General features: G+C 40.2%; 1 protein-coding gene across 5 annotated transcripts in view; it reads left to right on the top strand.

Annotated features, from left to right (window-relative positions):
- Positions 1 to 417: 417 nt before the first annotated feature.
- The window catches only part of pdlim5a (PDZ and LIM domain 5a), a 68,313-nt gene continuing 54,617 nt past the window's right edge, over positions 418 to 14,113 (top strand). The window contains exons 1-3 of one of the 5 annotated variants that reach the window (XM_056376275.1): positions 418 to 725; positions 2,021 to 2,095; positions 8,851 to 9,107. In XM_056376275.1, coding sequence (XP_056232250.1) covers positions 9,009 to 9,107 — 99 coding nt within the window. In that variant the 5' untranslated portion in view covers positions 418 to 725; positions 2,021 to 2,095; positions 8,851 to 9,008. Of the gene's footprint in view, positions 726 to 2,020; positions 2,096 to 8,249; positions 8,391 to 8,850; positions 9,108 to 14,113 lie in introns of those variants that run through there. The other 4 variants (XM_056376279.1, XM_056376277.1, XM_056376278.1 and 1 more) reach the window with 4 other exon arrangements.

Raw genomic sequence — 14,113 nt, 5'->3', positions numbered from 1 at the left:
AGTCAAACAATATATTCTCTCAATGCTTTTCTGTCAACGTGTGTGTGTGTGTGTGTGTGTGTGTGTGTTTGTGTGTGTGAGAGAGAGAGAGAGAGAGAGAGAGAGAGAGATTACATCACCATGCAGGGAAGCATAACCTCGTGCAGTGAAACCAAGGCTGCTCCAAACTGAAACTGGAGATACATAATGACCAGTTAGCATAACTGGCTTCTGATATAAGTCATACCTGGCAGGAGACTCTTCTGCCTTCATGTGGACGGATGCGGCCACTTTTTTAGCGTTTGATCAGCACGTGCACGCGCGCAAGCACGAACACCCATCTAATGTTTTCTGCAGCACGTGGAAGTGTTGGCTTCCTGTAAAGATAATAAAAGTAAATTAACAAAAGGTGATTTCACTTAATATTTGATTTCTTATTGATGAATAACAGTGATAAGGTTTCTTTAACACAGTCCCAACAGCAGCAAGTCTGTTAAGTATAACATTTAATGGTCTCCTCCTCCCCTCAATGAGTGCGTTAACACAATAAAGGACCTTTAAATCAAGGCGAAATTAATTTCACGCCGTGTTGGACCTGCTCTCTGGCTGAGTGCGTAATGACGTTGCTCCAGTACTGAGGGACCTGTCCCACAAAGAGCTCACTAAGTGACGGTGGATGTCAAACAAGCGGAGAATAGTCCCAGCATACCGGAGAGGACACGGACCGAAAGCAGGAGCGACACACGGTGAGTAGTAAATACCTGCTTCACCCACAGTGAATGTTTTTTTGTAGTTTATTTTGGTTAGACTACATTTTGTGGTTATAAGGGGTCTTTTCTTTTCGATTCACTTTTATTATCAGGTACTATTAGGCAACGTTTTGCTAGGCTATATCATTTTTTTGGTGAGGACTATGCTAATTGACAAGTAGCTAGTTAATATCTACAAAAAGCAGGGGTGGAAGAAGTAGCTTTTTCAGATTTTTACTTCAGCAAAAGTACAAATACCACCATTTATAAAATACTTCACAAGTAAAAGTCCTGCATTCAAACCCCTATTAAGTAAAAAAAAAGTTAAAAAAAAGAAGTAAAAGTAGCATACTCACTACAGCCAAATGGGATCTTTCATTGTTACGTTTCTATAGCCAATGTTTTGATATTAGATTTTTATTATTGATGCAAGCACCATTTGAATATAGTAGTTGCAGTAAAACTAATTTTACTCCATTTATATCCTTTTGGGTGACTTAAATTACTCTATAATAATGCTTTGTGTTTTATAAGCTCAGTAAAGGAAGTCTTCATCTGCAAATTAACTGGTAACTGCAGCATTTAGATATATTTACTGGAGTAATAAGAATAATATTTGCCCCTGAAATGTAGTGAAGTAAAAGTTACTTTAAAGTTACATTAAATGAATTTAGTTTATTTTCATCAATGGAAAAAAATCTGTTGTGGTTGTAAGAGATTAAATTTTTCTACATAAAGTCCTAATCCTGTTACTGGAGCAAGCACTTCAAGTGGCAACCACTGTCATGCATTGTCTCTGATGGTATTAATGGTTTCTTATTTAACATCACTGACTTATTTGTTAAAACTGCTGTTACAGATGCATGACTTGTGCTGTTGTAACACTATCAGAAAGCAAATATAAGGGTATCTTAAATGGTTATTGTTGCAAATAGGAGAAAAAATGAAAGATAAATGAGAGTAGAAGTGTAGGAAGGTGTGGGGGGCGGGGTAGTATTGATGTTCGGACACGCTTTAGTCTGGGCTGAATAGGGCAGATGCTTTCAGCTCCCCTTGAGACCGTGCTGATACTAAAGCTCTGCCTCTGGTCACCGATATATGGGCCTGGATGGCAAGTGTATTCACACACACATGCACACACGCTCCAGCATTTGATTACGCATTGGTTGAGGTCCCATTGAATCGTGAGTAATTTTGTCTTCTTTTCCTCCCATTATTCTGTGATCTTATCCGCCCCACTTCACCTCTTTTTTGTTGAATCTTGTGTTTATATCTTCCCTCTTTTTCTGCAGTCAACGCAGAACAGCTGCTGTCTACTAGAGAGGAAGGAAGTGAAGCTTTGGAAAGGCACAGAAGTCTCAAATACTGTATGTGGTATGTGTGTGTGTGTGTGTGTGTATATGTGTGTTTCTCTGTTTTGTCTATGCTTCTGGGTTCATGGGTACATATTTGCCTAAAAGTGGTAGGAAGCAAACCACCCATGCATAATTCATTATCCACTAAAGCCTGTGTCATGACATTGAGGCTGATATAATGAATCTGGTCTGAATGAGGAATATCTATCATGAAACGTTATGACAAACTGTAAGGTCTGAAGACTCTAGGCATTCTGGGAATATCACATATAAGTATGTCTTTGATATATCTAGCACGTGCTACAGAATATATTACAGGGAATTAAGAGCTTTATCAGTGGTAAGATTTATTTTGGTCATGTTGCCATGGTTTAAATGATATTTCTTAGTCTGACTCCAAACAAGACTAAAGCCAATTGTGCCAATTATAAACTACAGTATATACTAACTACACTAACATTACTAAATATGTTGTAATCACCATGTGGTTGGCAGTTAGTATACAAAAATAAATAAATAAATGAATAAAAAATATAGGAAATTATAATAAACAGGTGCCAATGGATGTCAATCATACCACCTAGCTACTGCCAATGTCTAACTTGGAAACTTAACAAAGTGGTTTCCAAAGGCTTACTAATTTGTTTTTCATTTTCCAAGATGTTCCTGGAGCTGTCTCACCACTTTCCACAATTAGTTTTAATTTTTCCAGCTGCATGTAGCTTCTCAATTTCTGGGGAATTGATTTTTTTGTTTTTTTTGTTTTGTTTTTTTTGCAGCTGCTACACACTACAACCTCAAAATACATATCGTCATAGTACCCTGCAGCGTGGGATTAGGACTTTTCTAATAAAGACTTGCTGCTGTGTTTATTACAACACACTTTAAAGGTACAGAATATGAGCAGAAGACATAGTAATGATTTTGCTCATCTCACAGTCTTACCAGTTGTGGGGCCACCAGTGCAAAGTTTATGCTCAGTCTGGTGCTGAAGGAAAGCTTATGGTTTATTCTCTGGGGAGTATGGCTGTGCTCATTAAAGTTCATAGCAATCTGCTCAATAGATCTTGATTTATTTTGTTAACATGGAAATTTATCCCTGATGGCAGTGCTACAAAAAAGGAGAGGTCAGTGATGCGAGTGTTTATGCGTCCGCTTCCAAATCGAAGGTGGAAGGAACGATTAAGAGCAGCTGATCCCTAAAGTCTGAAGGCCTGGTTGGTCTCTCTGAAATGTGTGTTCTGTGTCCCTGAGGCAACATTACACTTTGCTTTTAAAATGCCTCGCTTTGATTGACCCGGACTTGACCCAAGCATTAGACAAATGTGTGTACATTTGTGGTCTTAGAGAGTCAGAGTGTGTGTGTGTGTGTGTATATGTGTGTGTGTGTGTGTGTATGTGTGTGTGTGTGTGTGTGTGTGTGTGTCTGTCTGTCTGTCCGTCAGTGTGTGTGTGTGTGTGTGTGTGTGTGTGTGTGTGTGTGTGCACCTGTGTGTTCATGTCTCTGCGGCTGAAGCTGGATTTTTCTCCGTTTATTTTTCTTAGGATGGACAATCATTTGGGCTGAGCTATCTGTCTCCCAGTCTGTTTGTCTGTCTATCTCTGTCCGTTTGGTTGGCTGGTGAGCAGGCAGGAATATTTTCCACTGTGAAAGCGAGCAGTTATAAACAGTGACTGAGCTCAGACAGGAGATACAGGCTTCTGATAATAAGCTCATCTCTGGATTCCTGGCATGCTCTCAGTATTTCTGTATTTGGGGACAAAATGTGAAACGAGCTAATACCTTGTGACTTTGTGAGGTATGTCTCCAGAGGCGGTTACACTGAATTTTAAACATTTACATCTGAGAAGAGCATTATATCTCAAATCAAGACAAAATCACATTTGTACATACTTGATACAAAGTTTATACAGACGGCTTTGACAAAAATGGGCTCCCTTCCTGGACCAGAACAATTGAAAGGTAATCTTTGCCCATATTTAAAGCCATATATGTTTTACTCTACTGCTGGTCTGTTTACCGTCTTTGTCTGCTTTCCAATTAGCACATATCTGACTACTAACTGTTAAGCATTAATTTCAGCTTATCTGGATAAAATGCCTGGTTTGCCAAGCCAATTTTCATCCATCCCATACCTTTGAACACCCTGGTAAAGAAAAGGCACTAACCATAACCCTAACAGTGCAGTATTTACAGGGATGGGTTGGGGGATTAGTTAGGCTTATATCAGTCTGGAGGGGTCAGACCGATTAGATGGCTACCAGACAAATTGTCTCCCCAATATAAACAACCTTACAGTCTACCTGTAGATAAGTGTGAATACACCTGTGAGTGAATTAATGTTTGCATGCAAAAGATGTATGTGATTATGGAGTTTTTGGTGACTCTGTGATTTGGATGTGTCCTCTCACTGGAGGTTATTTAGGCTGGCATGTTGCCCATTTCCTCCACGCTATTCAGTCTAAATGAAGGAGACATGAAAACACCTACAATTTCCACTTTCCTGTTCTCCACTTGTAATTGCCTCGCCAGAGTTTTTTGATCTTTTGAAATCAGTTATTAATATCACCATACCTCTGCTATGCTATGATCTTGCAAGGCACATGCATCGCACTTGTGACTTAAAATAACTTGGTTTTATTTATATTTTGAATATTTTAGAGTTGACTGAATGGGTTTTAAACTAATTTAAAATTAATGCAATTCAGATCACAGCTGTTGTCTTCAGTTTTGACCCGAAACATATAAATCACACATGAGAGAGGTTGTACATATGTTGTATCGCTCCAGGTTTTATGTGTGTGTGTGCGTGTGTGTGTGTGTGTGTGTGTTGGGTGGGGGCGGTTTACAGAACAGGGGGATGGAGTCCCCTTTTATTCACATGGATGATGCATTAAATGTCATTTAAAGGGGCAGATTATCATACCATTAATGGGTGGAGCTTGTCGGGGTGTGTGTGTGTGTGTGTGTGTGTGTGTGTGTGTGTGTGTGTATGTGTGTGCCTGGGGGCTGCTAAGCTGTGATCATTAAGCATGTGGAGAGGTGAGCATATGGGGACTGGAATAGACCATTTGACAGAACAAAGGACTGGCAGGGTGTCTGAGGTTTCATGCTATAGAGCACTCTCTATTGTTAGTGTTTGATATCATTATCCTGTGGCCCACAAATCTGCTTTGTTCTCTCTGTTACAGTTTTTGGCCATTGGCCACTTTTGACAATACAAGCAATTGATCAATTCTCTTAAGACAGTGAAATACACTGGTGGGCCGCTGGGGGATCCATACTTTAGAAATTATATCTTCATGGGACTCAAAACCAGTATTCTTGTCACATGGGATTGGGACACTGAGACATGGCCTAAATGCAGTTTATCTATTAATGTATTATTCTATACTTTCTATGCTTTTGTTTCTCAGAAGGTTGTTTCATTTGTCTCCTTATTGTGTAGACAACTTATTCAAAACCTGTATTTACATCTCCAAACTAGAATGACACTCAGTAGAGTCATACCTCTACCAACATTTTGTTCCACCAGATCCAGTTTATTATTCGAGTGTGCACCACTCTCAAATTACACCTTAAAGATCAAAGTGGTCATTCTCAAGCAATTTTTTGGCTGCACTTATTCTTGAAATATAAACATGATAACGAGAGAACGCATGTTTTAAACACCATACAGCATACATACAGAGTGATGGATGACTTTTGAGAGGCTGTTCCTTGAACCATGGTCAACTGGGTTAAGATATGGTGACTGTGAAGGCCACGTCATATGTTTCACCCCATTTCCATATTCATCAAACCATTCACTAACCCCTTGGGCCCTGTAGATGAGAGCATCGCCTTCCTGTTTCTCTGCTCATTTAAAGGTTTTTCCTTTAATTTGTCATCCATCTGTAGGTCAGTGTCATCACATCAACTTAAACTCTCTCTCTCTCTCTCTCTCTCTCTCCCTCTCTCCCTCTCTCTCTCTCTCTTTCCTCCCACACCTGACCTACTGTTGTTATCTGTTTACCTTGGATACCCCTGACCCCAGGCACACAGTATTAAATGTGGAATGTTGTCTAGGAAGGAAAGAAAAGGATGTTATGATAACTGATTTGTGGCCTGCTGTTGTGTGATACAACATATCAACAATGGTTATCACTGATCTGTGCAGTGTTTTACTTAATCCAACCATCTGGTGAAAATTTTTGTGTAAAACAGACCCCCCCCCCACAACAGGGACTGCTGGCATTAACCTGGTCTGTATAGGGACAGGTGGGACTCAGAAAGGTTAGGTCCCATGGTGTTCACCATAGGATCAAACAGGGCTTAACAGGGTTTTATTGTCCATGTCATCTCCCCAAATAAAGATGCAGCAAGTTCTTTTAAGAACAGGCGTGAGCAACCATCTGCGCTCTAGCATTGGACACACACTATGTTATTTGTATTTACATGCAGTAAAATTTAAGTTAGCTCTAACCCCATCAGGCCCCCCCTCATCTCAGCATCGGAAGCAGTGTTAATGACTCTTCCATCTCTGCTCCTCCCAGGATTTGCTCTGCTATTGCTGAACCTGGCTGCGCTGGAGAAGTGCACACTGTGTGTGTGTCAGAAACTCTGTGGGAACGTTCAGTAGCAAGCTCTTCAAGAGCATCCTGTTTGTGTGTGTGTATTTAATCTGCTCATACGCTATAACCATCATGATGTTATATTATTAAAGGTGTTAGAGGCAGGTTGAATGTAATATTCAGCTTCTTTCATGGTGCAGAGTTTAAATGTTTCATCGTACTTTACTGCACACTTCTCTGTCTGTTTCTCTCTTTTTTTATTCGCTTGAAGATCCTCCAGTCTCTGTCCAGCCACCTTTCTCCTCTCTAAGTTTATGTCTGAGTTCTTTCTCAACCTTCCTCCTTGATATTTGTTAGTTTTTCATAAGAAATCGTTCTTTGACTGTGTACTCACCAGGCTGCTATAACTAGCCCTGCAGTGAACACAGTGCAGAGCTACTTGGCAAAATGTACTGTGTATGTATTTGCGTGGTCAGGGCCAAGAAACCAATAGGACGAGTGTTTAATCAAGCCACTACTATATCAGTCTAAATACAAAGTCAATATTGATCCGTCTGGGCTAGAAAAGGGGAATGGACAAATGCCAGGGCAGAGTTGCAGAATGAGAACAACTGCTAGCTGTCCGGACATAAGTAATGACGAAACTAGTAAATAAACAAAGTGGAAATGATGGTACTGCACTTAGGCACAAGATTGCTTACACACATTGAAAAGACTGTGGCAGAGATAAATTGGCAAATTAATTGGTTATGATTGTTTCTTTAATTCTTAGAGAGCCAGAGGCAATGTGCACAGTAGATTTGTATAGGCACTGTAGATTTGTAAGTATCCATTCAACTAAAGATGACTGGTTCAAAAGCTAGGAACAGTGGTATAAAAAGCAGCATGTAAAGTGATGTGAATATATGTGACAGAGTCAATTTAATGGTGATTTAAAGATTTTAAAAATGTCAGTGTGACTTTAATTGAAGAAAAAAATGATGACCCATGCATTCATTTTCCAAGATGCTTGACTTGCACTTGAGGCAACAGTGCTGCAGTAGTGAAACAACCATTTTACAGGAGTTAAACAAGTTGATGCTGGGCTTGTTTACAGTCACCATCACCATAACGTATCCTTCCAAGGACCTTTGTGAGACCTTTTAATTCAAGCCTCTGGGATGCGTGCTCTTGTCATGATCTAGTTATGGCTGGTCCCATCTTAAATGAAGCAGCCTGAAGCACTGAGTCTATGTTCCCAAAATATCTGGATGAAAGATAAACCGACCCCTCTCCTCTCCTTTGCCCCTCACTCCCTCCCCTTGTCATTTTCTCTGTGTAGAGTGCTCCCACACTCTTTTCCTTAATCCCCCCCGTCACCCCCCTTTTCTCCCCCCTCCCCTCATTTTTTTCTGAGTGTTGTCTCCTCCCATCCCCTAATCTCACCCTTCATATCATCTCATTCATTTCTCCTCCTCTTCTGTGTTCCACTCACTCCACCCATGTGCGATTCCCCTCCTCTTTCCCCTCCCTCTCTCCACCCATCCTAACCTCTACCCGTACTTCCTCTTGCCTCCCTCTTCTTCTCTCCCCTCCTCCACCTTTCCCCTCCCCTCTGTCATTAGCTGGTATATAAGAGCATTGTATCCCTCTCTACCTCTCTCACACACACAGTGTGTTTGCTGGGAAGGGGATAGTCCAGGGGAAACTAGGGATAACATTGTCTACCTTCCTGTAAGGGAATATTTTCCTCTCTGGAATTTCCATTAAACAGGTACAGCCTTTTCATTCACACAATAATAGCACTTAATAATAAGAAATATGTTGCATTTCTATTAATGTTAGCTTTGTAAATGTCCCTTGGTGACAGGTTCCTGGGGGATATTGTAAGTCTTTTATGTTACTGAACTGCGGCAGAATACTCAAAATTATATTTTACTACTTTGCATGTCAATGTATTTTTGTTTTCACTACTTAAGAGTATGCAGCCAGTTGTTATTTTTTAACATGGAAAATCATAATCATAATCAAATCATGTGTTTTTTTGATAATATTTATTTTATTTTATTTTTTTCAAAAGTCCTTTTCACTTTGCTTCTTATGTCCTCCCATTAACCCCGCATGTTCCTCTTTTGAACACCCATCAGTAAATTATTTTCTTCTCACCTCCTTCGTCTTATGTATCTATACAATAACAAATCTAATGTACGGTTTTCTTTCATATCTCCCCTCAGATCTTGGAACAACATCTTAAAAGGAGACAGCACTTTTGGCAAAATTCTCACCCATCGTCAAAAGCCAGTGACATCATTATTATCACCTGATCCGCAATCAGCATCATCAATCGCCAGCAACATAAACGCCGAACGCATTTGACATTATCAGGAAGACCATGAGCGGTAACTACAGCGTCACTCTCTTAGGCCCTGCCCCCTGGGGCTTCAGGCTGCAAGGAGGGAAGGACTTCAACATGCCCCTCACCATCTCCAGGGTAAGACTAAGACCCTGTTCAGACCTGGCATAAACATGGGTCTTTGGTGATCCAATCACAAGTGGACAGCTCTTAGCACGTCAGTTCACACCTGGCTATAAAATCTGTCTCCACATGCGTGTCGAGTGACCATCTGTGAATGGATCTCACTCAGATGTCTCTCGATCTATAAGCAAATAATCACGTATGTATTGTTTTTAGCCAGTCTGACTATGACAGACGAATCCATTGTCATTGTGTTTGTGAGAGAGAGAGAGAGAGAGAGAGAGTGCGTGGCATGGAGGGGTTGAGCAAATCATTGTAGTAGAGTATAGTATATGAGCATTTTCTCTATATTATGAAACTATGGCCGGACTAATTAGACTGTGGTAGAGGATGGCAGTTGAATAGGCGGTCCTTCAATGTAGCCCAGGACACATTTGCGTCCACACTGCTAAAAGAATGTGACCACATGTGGCCCAGACCACCTCCAAATATGGTCTGAGTGGTTGGATCTCAAATGCGTCCTCAATGTGTCTTGGTTTCTTTCACACCTGAACTTAGAGCTGTCTGCTTGTGATCGGATCACGTGAGATGGATGTTAATGCCAGGTCTGAACAAGGCCTAAAACACACACACACACACTCACACGCACACACTCACACTAAATCATCTTACCTCACAATTGTCTGTATTTTCTGCAAAGCGAAAAAGGCACATGCCTATATTTTATCTTCACACACGCATGCACATTCGCACACTCATTCATCAGAGGGCCGCTGTATAATGGCATTCCAGCAGTGCCATATGGCTTATAAGTGATTAAAAAGATGAGTACTGATTTCCATGCTTTCTTCCTTACCTTCCTTCTCCCATCCTCCTCTCCATCTTTCCACCATTTCAGCTGTCCCTTTGACTCAAACCCAACAACCACCACGCTTGCGATAGCTCAGCTGAATCATAAGCCATCTGCCATGTAATGACCGCACAGGAAAATTATATGCATTCCACTTAACTTTGAGTGTCTGTAGTGAAAGTGCACCAATCAAAGTCCTGGCACTCAAATCTTGGCTGCAGTCCCTCTGCTTGAACAAGTAACTTGATGGTCCCTTGGTTTCTGTGCCTTTCAGTGTCTACCCCTAACATTACCTCCTCCCAGTCTGCTGTTCGTTCACACATAAAAGATCACACAAAAACAGTAGGTTTCCCTCATCACTTTAACTATAGTGTGATGCTGAAACATGATAATCCTTTTCTAAGTTTGGTCAAGCTTCTGTTCTGTTCTGCTGGGGCAGTGCAGCTTCACTGGCACGCACACAAAATACAGTGAAGCATACAGGCTCTCACACACACACACACACACACACACACACACACACATATACACACACACACACACACGCACACACAAACACAAACACACACACACACACACACACACACATATATACACACACACACACACACACACACACACACACACACACACACACACACAAACACACACACACGCACACACACACACACACACACACACACACACACACACACACATACACAAACACACACAAATCACTAAAACTGGCAATGCACAGACTTATAGCAACATGAGACTGGTGATGAATGGCTTGCCAGGTCCTGTGCCAGTCCCCCTTGGGGCCGCTTTGGGTTGCCATGTTTGTGTTATTACTTTGGATGTGATACTTTTCCCACTAACTGAAGCCATGTGAATTCTTACCACAGTTGTGTGTTTGCGTGTGTTTGTGTCTTGGTTTGTGTGCGTGGACACCAAGTCATGGAAGATGCTATCTGAATAACTGAGAGAAAAACATGACAGAAGACAAAAATAGAAATAGAAAGCAAGAAAAAAAAAGAGACAAACCCAAATTGTACAAAAGCACCACGTTAAACTTTGCGTGCACGATCTGGAATTTTTATTTGTGGTGCTGTCATGTCTGAAATATCAGACTGAAATATTCTGCACTGCAAATAATGCATTCTTCAGAGAGTTTATATACTGCATTGAAAAAAGATGATAAAATAAATGGTGATGTTGGTCAGTGAAGTTGGCAATAAGTAAACAATAATCGTCTCAGCAGCCCACTATGAACTTTACTGCAGTATCACAATGACACTTATATGGTTTGAGGTTTCAAGACATTGGCAGGAGTAAAAGTGAAGTACTGGTGCAGTTTTTGGTGCTGACAGTAAATGTTAGTTAGGTCTGCCTAAGACCATGAAGTGTACAGAGAGTGGATAATATGACTTAGCCTGCAGATTAGGGTCAGGCCAGTGTCTAGAGATTTCATTAATCAATCAAAGTGAAACTAAAATAAAAGAATAATCTTGTATTTCTATTTCAGTGTAACACTGTGTATTTTGTAGTCAATGTATTTCATATCCAAAGGTGTAAACAAAAACATCCAATGATACATAAAATTTAAAAAAAATCCATGACTCATAATTTCCCAATTTGATACTCCAGTGTCTGCTGCCTTACCATTTTGTTTTGAATGCCAAAATGCTGTTTGATTGTGATTATGTCTTTCGTGGGGAAAAGGCCAATTGTATCCCAAGCACTGTATCCTGTTGCAGTTTCTTGATGCTCTAGATTTTAATTTTTGGGGAAGAAAAAAAATCAAGAACAGCAGTGCATCTGGTTTTTGAAGACTGAAACTGATGGGATGCATTGTTGGATCTCGAAGAGGGGAGACATGTAGATTAACAAGGGAGATGGAAAGGAAGAGAGCGGGAGCGTTCGAATGAATGTATGGTGATACTGATATGCAAGTGCAAGGAAGTGAATCTATCCAGTGTATACAGAGACTGTGGGTGATGACAGCTGGTCTATATGACACAAACATATGAGGTCAGTCAACAGGTCATTTATCTAGAGCTGTCTCTCTGTCGCCCTCATTCTTATCATACCTTCCTATGTGTTTTCTCTTTGTACCTCTGTCTCTAATTGGCTATTAGATGTCATGCAACTCTTGACTCACTCCTCAAACAGTTTTCAGTCTAGATACAAGAATCAAACCAAACCCTAATCTTATCCCATAAATGCAGTTTACGGTGATGAAGGGCAATGTTTCTGACCACTGATCAATGACACATACACATGTGTCAGAGATCAGCCGGCACACACAACAGAACCACACACACAGATTGCTCTCTGCCAGTCTAACCATATAGTTGGTTCTAAGAAGGGACCACAGAATAGGGGTTATTAGAAAACCGCACTTATCCTAAGTGCTGCTGTTGCTAAGCTCTATATATGTGTATGTGAATATACTGTGTGTTTCATTTATGGCACTAGATCTACCCACAGTATTATCACATTGTACCAGTATTGCATCATAGGTTGATTAGTTGTAACCATAACTGTATGTCCTGAGCTATCTGCCCAGTAACTGCTGTTTATGCAAATTGTGCTCACCACTTCTTTTTATTTTTTTTTGACGGTGTAGAAAAACAGTTTTTTAAGAGGCCAAGATTGACGGTGCTGCTTCTCAAAGTGCCAGTGAAATGTTTTACCACGGCATCACAGTTTGACATAGTCTAATAAAAGGAGACATTTGGAGAAGAAAGGGAGAGATTTTAACAAAAGCAGGCAGTGTGAAAGAGAAGGGTTGCTGAGTTGTCTTCAAATATATTTATCATTAGCCTGCAGTATCTTGAACCTATCCTGCATTGGTTCACTTCTATTCACTTCATTGGTTACTTCTATACACAGTTATACGGGGATATGTAAAGTTGTACCAGAAGAACAACAGCTGGACAGTTTCACTGTCTAATTTACATACAGAGTAATATGTGAGAACACAAGGGGCTGTTGATTGGTTTATATTGAACATTTTGTTGAGAAGGAAGCTGGTTCACTTAGGATTGTTTCTATAAGCACAAGGGTACCTTTACGCCTTGCCTTCTAGTGAAGGAGCCATTCAGTGGATTTTCTGTAGAAAAGATTAGGGAGAAAATAACCTGCAGAGGCAGTCCAGTTGCTGTTAATCCTCATTAAAACCATTTGTTGTGAAATCCATTATACTGATCAAAAGGTTTTCAAGAACAAGACCCCTCATGTGTAGAGGCAGAAAATACCTTCCTGCTATTCCCAGTTAAATTTACAATCAGGGAATCAATATTTAAAACTTTCCAAGGGCAACCCATTTACAGTACACTGCTAAAATAATTTAAGTGAAGGCAGCACAGGGGAATAGATGCATTAAGCTTCTAAGAATAGAGGCATCTTTTCACAGGTCAGCGCCCATGGCCACGCCCACTTATGAGACAAAATGCTCTCAGGTCTGTTGTAGGCTGAATAATGTGCAGACTACATTTGGGGTATTTCAAAAAACACACTATAGACTACAGATACAAAAAATATATCAGGATAATGATTGAGATGAGACATTACAATATTTAAAGGTGTCTTGGGGAGTTTTTTGTGTGTTTACTTTCAGTGTTACTCACCAATATGTACTGTGTGTATCCTTGAGGCATGACAAAAGCGTTGAATGCATTTTCTTCCCAATTTTTTTAGTATTTTGAAAACTGCATTGTTTACATCTTTGGTTACTTAGTAGCAGTCTTCTCTACCCGCTGGATTGTCGCCACCAGGTCGATCAGCAGAGTAGTAGCGTGCCAGGCATATGTATCTTGTCCTAGTGTGCATGCACAAAAGCAAACAAAACAGGGAGCCACTTCTAAAAGTACTTCTCTATAGTGCTACTAGTGGTCAGAAACTCCACAGTGTATCTCTGAGAATGAGAATCCCTTCATCTGGTTCATTTGTGTTTTGTTGTTTGAATCAAATTTGTGTATGTAGATAGCAGTCATATATTTGGTCTGTTTTTATATAAAATGTCTTTTATATAAAAATATTACCTTGTACTATGTCCATAATAACCTTAATAAAGCTATATAAAGGAATCTCTGTAAACCTAAGAACAGGTTTTGAAGAATTGGTGATAAAGTTAGTGCAGTGACTAAAGCAAAACGAGTGGACAGCTAATCTATATTAAAACCTT

Source organism: Seriola aureovittata, chromosome 5 (genome assembly GCF_021018895.1).
Source record: "Seriola aureovittata isolate HTS-2021-v1 ecotype China chromosome 5, ASM2101889v1, whole genome shotgun sequence".
Taxonomy (NCBI): domain Eukaryota; kingdom Metazoa; phylum Chordata; class Actinopteri; order Carangiformes; family Carangidae; genus Seriola; species Seriola aureovittata.
Note: the sequence above shows the minus strand (reverse complement) of the source record. Positions and strands in the feature narration are given on the sequence as shown.